Source organism: Cibotium barometz, chromosome 1, assembly GCF_041138505.1.
Source record: "Cibotium barometz isolate CiBa-2024 chromosome 1, ASM4113850v1, whole genome shotgun sequence".
Lineage (NCBI taxonomy): Eukaryota > Viridiplantae > Streptophyta > Polypodiopsida > Cyatheales > Cibotiaceae > Cibotium > Cibotium barometz.
In genome coordinates this window covers 65,031,575-65,038,113 of record NC_141046.1, presented here as the reverse complement: position 1 = coordinate 65,038,113, position 6,539 = coordinate 65,031,575, and the positions used below count along the sequence as shown (strand labels likewise).

The following is a 6,539-nucleotide window of genomic DNA, read 5'->3' as shown; positions in this document are numbered from 1 at the left end:
CTACACAGGATGGCTGCACCATCATATAGGGTAAATCTGAAGTTGGTTGTGAAACATGAACACTTCTACAATAAATAAAGTAGCCAAAGATTGCAAAGAGAAGTTTCCTGAAAGCTGAATATTTCATTTTAGGTGCCAGATTCAGACCTTAAGACTTACGAGTCGGTAGGAAGGCCTCGGTGTTACCACTTCAATTTGCACTCATTATAAATAAGTGTGTGTTACACAGTGTCAAAAGCAGTTGTGAGATAATGAGAGAGACATATATGTTAGGTTAGATATCTCAGAGAAATGGGTCAATGAAGGGAAGGAGACACCTCTGGAATTCAACAAAATGGCATTTGCCTGTGTTAAAAATATAATTTATACAAAGATCACCCGAGTGTGAGTACAGCTTCATGAATCATGCCTTGAGGAAAAGATGCCCTTGCTTCGACGATCTGGAAGTAAGCACCATGACTACTCTACTTGCCATATCAACAATTTCTTGAATACCCATGGTAGCATACTTAAGGGGACAAGCTCTTCTTGTTCTGGAGTACATAATCACTCCTGCCCAGCTTTCAGCTTACATTCTTACACAATCATGTACAATTTCTCTAATCAAGTCACCACAAATGAGCTGTTCCAACTCAATGACCACCGTTTGCATGTCACATCGTGAATGCACCCAAGGAGCCTCTCTAACCAAATCCTTTGATGCAAAATCATCTATACTCCCCTCTTCTAATTCAAACGGCACAAAACGATGATGACTTATGTCTGCCCATATTTGCTCTAGCAGTTGCTTGCCAGTATACAAAAGATGAATACTTTGACTGGTTGGCTTTAACCATGGCTGCTGTAAGGCAGGTTTCCTCAGCTTCAAGGAAATTATCTCATCAACAACATCAAAGAGTAGTCTTCTACATGATGAAGCCAATGGTATTTGGCAGTACTTGCTGGTCGTTGATGTATTTCTTCTAGACCTCTTCTCGTAGTAAGCCTCTAACCTTCCAAAGATCGACGGGTTGAGACCATGTTCTGAAGAGAAGGAATGTACCATGATCATCCCGTCTCTAGTGAACCCAGAGAAGGCTAGTATATCTCTAATGTAAGCCAGTTCCTCTTCTCTTCCAAGAGGGCATGCAATATCGCATACACTAAATGATTCGAGACATGGGTCAGAGGAGTCGCATGCAAACAATGACTCGTCGGCTGATGAATCAAATGATCTGTGTTGCGAGGTAGGATGGATAGGATGGGAAAGGAATACTCCACGCAAATTTAGCAGGCGCTCGTTGTACTCCGGCTCAAGAGGAGAGAGTTCAAGTCTCATTTCTGCACCATAATTTATACAAACAGCTTTAAGTAGGGGTTCATTGACAAAAAATATATTAAAGAAAAAACGAGCAGCAACAAGAAGAGAATTGCCAAATGATATAACGTCCATAATGCACACTGGAGTTTACCATGACACTTGGAATCCGTTCCTCTCGTGTCCACTGAGCTCGGACTCTCCTCTTGGAACGGTGTCTCCAAGACAGAGACTGGACTAGGTTGTTCACATTTATCTACACTAGTCTCCGAGGCACTATCTGCAAGGTCTGTTGTTGAAGCCCACTGACGAAGGCCATTTGGTAGCTGCATCGGAACGAGTTGCATGAGAAAACAATCTTGAGATAAAAGGCACTGCAACTAGCTAAACTGAAGGCTTTTCCTATGGACTCGAAGCTGCTAATCATTCCTTACCAGGCTGTTATCCGAGAGCACTTCATCCAGACACCTCCCTATGGGTTCTTTATCCTCATCCTCTTTTGTTGAAGAGGTTTCCTGCCACTCGTACCCAGGCAACATATGGCACGACTCCTTTCCATCAACACCGTGTGCACTCGCCTGGCCTGGAACCGACTGTCTTGGAGTGGAAAGCTCTGATGAATCCAAAGGCGAGCTGCACTGGGGGGGGCTCAGTTTCTTGCTACTTTTCTTTTTGGTCAATGAGAAGCTGTCCTTCAAGCTCAGGAGTCTTCCCTTGAAAAGAGAGTTCTCAGCTGATCTAGCTTTCTTTGAGTAGGTTGCTCTCTCCACAGCTGTTCCACCTTTCCGCTCACATTCCAAAGGTCTATTCTCTACAGTTGCAGCTGCTGGGGCAGACAGAGACCTTGGTAAAACTTTGGGAGAATTACCTTTAAGTTCTCTAACCTTTACCATGCTGCTTCGGCCTGCTTTTCTTCCGATTAGGGGTTTGGCATCTCCGAAACCAGCCTGCTTGATGCAAGGCTCCGGGAAACCATGTGCACCTACATCTCCTTTGCTTGTACTTCTAGAGCTCTTGACTGAGGCCAGTGACCTACGAGAGTTCCTCTTGATTTCGTCAGTAGAAACCCCTCTTCCCCTACTGGAACCAAAGGGTCTATGCTCATCCTCTGCCTCATTTCTAGAAAGACGAGGAGAACTTGGCAAGCTTGAATATGATTTGCCAGTATCCCTGGATGTCCTGCAATATCCTTCCCCATCACTTGTGCCACTAATATCCCCATGTACTCCAACTCTTTGAACTGGCAATTTTCTTCCAATGCTGCTACTTGTTGCTTGTAGAGTAGATTCTTGTGTACGAGAGGCCGCCTTCAAAAGCCTTCTGCTCATGTCTTCTTTCACCTGTTTGACAATCTGTTTAGCTATGTCCTGGGCATCTTTCAGTCCATCTTTAGATTGGTGCTTAAGAAGTTCCTTAGCTGCTCCAGCCTCATTCCTTATCTGCAGTCTCTCCTTGGCACCTTGTTTCACGTTCTCTTTACCTTCAACTCTCATCTTGAAGTTCCCATCTGGACGTGACAGTGGGCTCAAAGGGCTAGAAGGCTTGCTGTTGGCCTGCTTCCCCAGATTAGGCTTCAGCACCACTATCCTTGTCGGCATCATCTGATCGAAACCTGTTCCTGAAGCGGTCAGCATGGAACCACCTCTTGCAGGCCGCCGGGATCGTGTTGGCATCTCTTCATCAAGCCGGAATCTGAAAGCGCGCATAGCCTGCACTTTGTCTGGTTTGGGTTGGCTCATCTCCTGCTGCTTCCTCACTTCTGCTAGATCATTAGCAAAAGAAAGACAGGTGTGTGAATCCTTTCTTGATTCAGAAAAGCTTCTAGTAAGCCTACCTCCCTTCTGTCGAGCATCATCTTGATTAGCAGCAGATGGACTGGCTCGCTGTTGAAGATGCTTGGCAAACAAGGAATTGGGGTCATTCAAAACCTTCACAAAGAAATCCTTGTTGGCATGGAGAAAGTCCAAAGCATCCAAAAACTCTTCAGACTCCTCCTGAGTCTCTAAAGCAAAGCTTTGTTCCTTCTTCTGTAACAGCTTTTCATGCACTGCATGCACGTCCATATTAAAGCTAGACACTGAGTGTCTACCTTGAAGTGCTTGGCGTGCCACAAATTCTCTCTTGAACTCTTGCAACTGTTTCTCCTGAGGGTGGTTTCTGAAAGGAAGCTCTCCATGGTTTTCATTGCTGCAGCCTCCATTGTACATGTCTCTTTGTGAAGGGACAGCAGAAACACTGGCTTGTTTGGTGAGGGAAGGCCCATTCTGAGATGCAAAGAATTCTTGCAGCAACGGTCTCCTTGAGGAAGGGTGATTGCAGCTCTGCTGATCCTCCTGGTGTGGTAAAGGGTCCAATCCCATGAGGCGGGCGACCACGCTCGGTGTGGGAGGCTTTTGCACTGTTTCTGAGATCACCTTTTCCACACATTTCGGCTTTGAATGGCCTGAATCAATAGAAGCAAGCGGTTTGATGGTGGGCAATTCTTCATTTCTTCTCCTGGTTGTGAGGCTCCTGGAGAGCTCATATCCTATCTGCATCAGCAAGAAACACACCCAAAACACGATAATGTCAACTCATAAGCTCATCTCCTGGGTAGCACACAATACTATTTCTGACAAGAAAATAAGATCCAATGAAATCAGATAGAAGTGCCCACATCAACCCATGCTGTAATTACTAAGCCAAGCATGATTGCTAGAACCCATAGCTCAAACTATTCGGGAAGAACCCAAAAATGTATGTTCACTAATAAAACAGAGCCATGGGGATCCACTTTGCAAGGCATCGCAATCACACAAACCCACAAGCAAAGGAAATGTTGACAAGGGGAAAGGACCCGATACTTAGCTTCACTGCGCAAAACAAACCAGTAAGAACCCAATTTGAAAAGAATCAAAATTGCATGAACCCGCATTGTTCAAAACACTGAGGAAGGAAAACACCATACCGGAATGTCCTCACGTCTCACCCCACTATGCCTTCTCATCTCCAAAAACCCTCCACAAGGAACATCCAGACTGTTTCTTGGGGCTTCAAAACCTGGGAAAACCAGCAATTTCACTTTTATGGGAGGATTCATGGAGATGTTTCCTTCGACAAGAAAATAAAAGATTAAATTAAGCAAGATTAGATTAATGAGAAACTAGAAAGGTAATAATAATAAGAGAATTAATGGAGCTTTTATATACAGAAAATGGGCCATTTCGGATAGAGAAAATGATTACCGCCATCAACTGAGGGCACCCTCCTATCTGCAGTGGCTTTTGTAGCAGCCAAAGCTTGATCCAGCTCAAACATACTCTCCATACCCTTCAAATCTCTATCACAGTGGAAAGAGCGTCTATACAAGACCTCCCTATCCATGTCCCCTCTGTTTCTTTCAATATATGAGCCCAATATGTGTGCAAAAGAAGCCCTTCTCTTATCCTTCTATGTATGGGCCAAGATGAGCAAGTTTGGTTCCTCAAAACAGCTTGTAGATAGCCTATCCAGTAGCCATATCCTGCACATTTTTTTTCACACAACGGATGGGCTCAATCAAGGGACTTCTTATTGCATACACGCAAATGTAGAGCAAAAGATGGCATTTCTAACTATTAAGAGGAAAAGATCCTAGCTAAATCTGCGCTATTCCATGTAATGGGTACTTAGAAAGACTTTCTTTTCTTGCTCTGAACTGCCCATTATGCTAAAACCCACTTTCTTGTTCAAAAGACTACTCAGCTTCTATCATGCAGAGGTGGGCATGTGAAAAACCAATAGGCAGATGCAGAATCCAGACTAAAGGGGCTGCGAAGCTGGGCTCTATAAAGGAAAAAGCAATGCAATATACTATGATTGCTAAGATTCTGCAATACAATACAGATAGAAAGCAGTCAGCATTTTCTCGGTGCATTTGAGATGGCTTACACTTGCATTTTTGGGTTATGGGGTCAAAGTGCATTCTTGCTTCTTTCCATAGCAGTCCCGAGGGGGAAGCAAGCGAGGTTCTGCCCGCCTCGGAAAGCAACAAAGCAGAGGGGAGGAACAACGCACAGAGAGAGAGAGAGAGAGAGAGAGAGAGAGAGATGAGAGCAGCTGAGTGAGAGTGTGCGTTGGGAAAGGATGTAGAAAAATAGGAGCCCACGATGCCCACAATAAAAGGGATTTCTCAGCGCAAGGCGCGAGCAGAAGGCGAAACGCACACGAGTGGGAACACAGGGCAAAGTCTTAGCTCTCCCGCTGTAGCGATGGCGGGACGCCCTGCAGTTTTCTGGCAGGCTTAAGGCAATAACTGCACACTTATGTCTTCGCGTCCTCCCCGACAGGGTGTCTTTAAACCGGGCCTTCTAATTGAAGGACGTTACAGAGAGTCCCGACTAACTTCAACATTGTCTCTCTTTATATGGTGGTCCTTGACTCCTTGGGTGTGTCTCCTGTGTGTGAGAAAGAGAGAGAGTGTGTGTTTTCTAATGTCACAAGCTGCAGAACACCCTTACGGATCATGTGATAATGATTCGACTCTTGTTGTTGAGAGAGAGATAAGAATGAGTGTGTGTGTGTATGTTCTTGTCTTAGGTTAAAGTGACAATTTCAATCTTGTTCCCTTGGACTTTCAACAATGACCCCTCGCCCTCTATGTGGAGTATTGGTGAAGTAGCCACCTAATAACGAGGTTTTAGGCTCAAATCGTACTCCTTTCAATCTCGCATTGTGGTATAGATTATATGTGGTCAGATGGCTTGACTACAATGAGGATTACATGTGGTCTAATGGCTTGGCTAAAATGTGGAAAAACCTCTCTCTCTCTCTCTCTCTCTCTCTCTCTCTCTCTCTCTCTCTCACACACACACACACACATGCTAGTCGCTCTCGACCACAAGGACCACCATACGTTGCTCCTCCAACTTCTTTCATCTTGCTTCTCCAGTCAACAATAATGGCTGACCAACTTCTCCCATTTTGCCTTGCATAAGACCCACCAATTACCACCTCCTCCTACCAAAGAGCAATGTCTCTCTCTTGTCATTTGCGTGCCTACACCTAACTCCTTGAGATTCTCCTTTTCCACCCAAAGTAACAAAGTCCCTTGCTTGGTCCCCAAATCTTTTAGCATAATAGCAATGCCTATTCCTTCTCCTATGCACAATCAATGCCATTTCCCCATAGTACCAACTCCTCTTCATAAGTTGCAACCAACTTGTGTGCTATTACTTTTTCTTGTACTAGTAACACCCCACAATTTTCTAACCCAACCTTTTAC

The 6,539-nt window shown here is 44.7% G+C and overlaps 1 protein-coding gene across 2 annotated transcripts; it reads right to left on the bottom strand.

The window, feature by feature from the left end:
* Nucleotides 1-325: 325 nt before the first annotated feature.
* Nucleotides 326-5,790, bottom strand: LOC147642323 (uncharacterized). Of its 2 annotated transcripts, XM_086805161.1 has the most exons (6): nucleotides 5,207-5,790; nucleotides 4,522-4,799; nucleotides 4,245-4,336; nucleotides 1,732-3,828; nucleotides 1,452-1,623; nucleotides 326-1,320 (listed from the first exon to the last, which is right to left on the bottom strand). In XM_086805161.1, exons 2-6 carry the CDS (start codon nucleotides 4,658-4,660, stop codon nucleotides 569-571), a joined length of 3,252 nt encoding a protein of 1,083 aa, XP_086661287.1. In that variant the 5' UTR covers nucleotides 4,661-4,799; nucleotides 5,207-5,790; the 3' UTR covers nucleotides 326-568. The 2 variants fall into 2 exon arrangements, with proteins under 2 accessions (XP_086661287.1, XP_086661293.1); XM_086805167.1 differs by having other exon boundaries at nucleotides 4,522-5,551.
* Nucleotides 5,791-6,539: the final 749 nt, after the last annotated feature.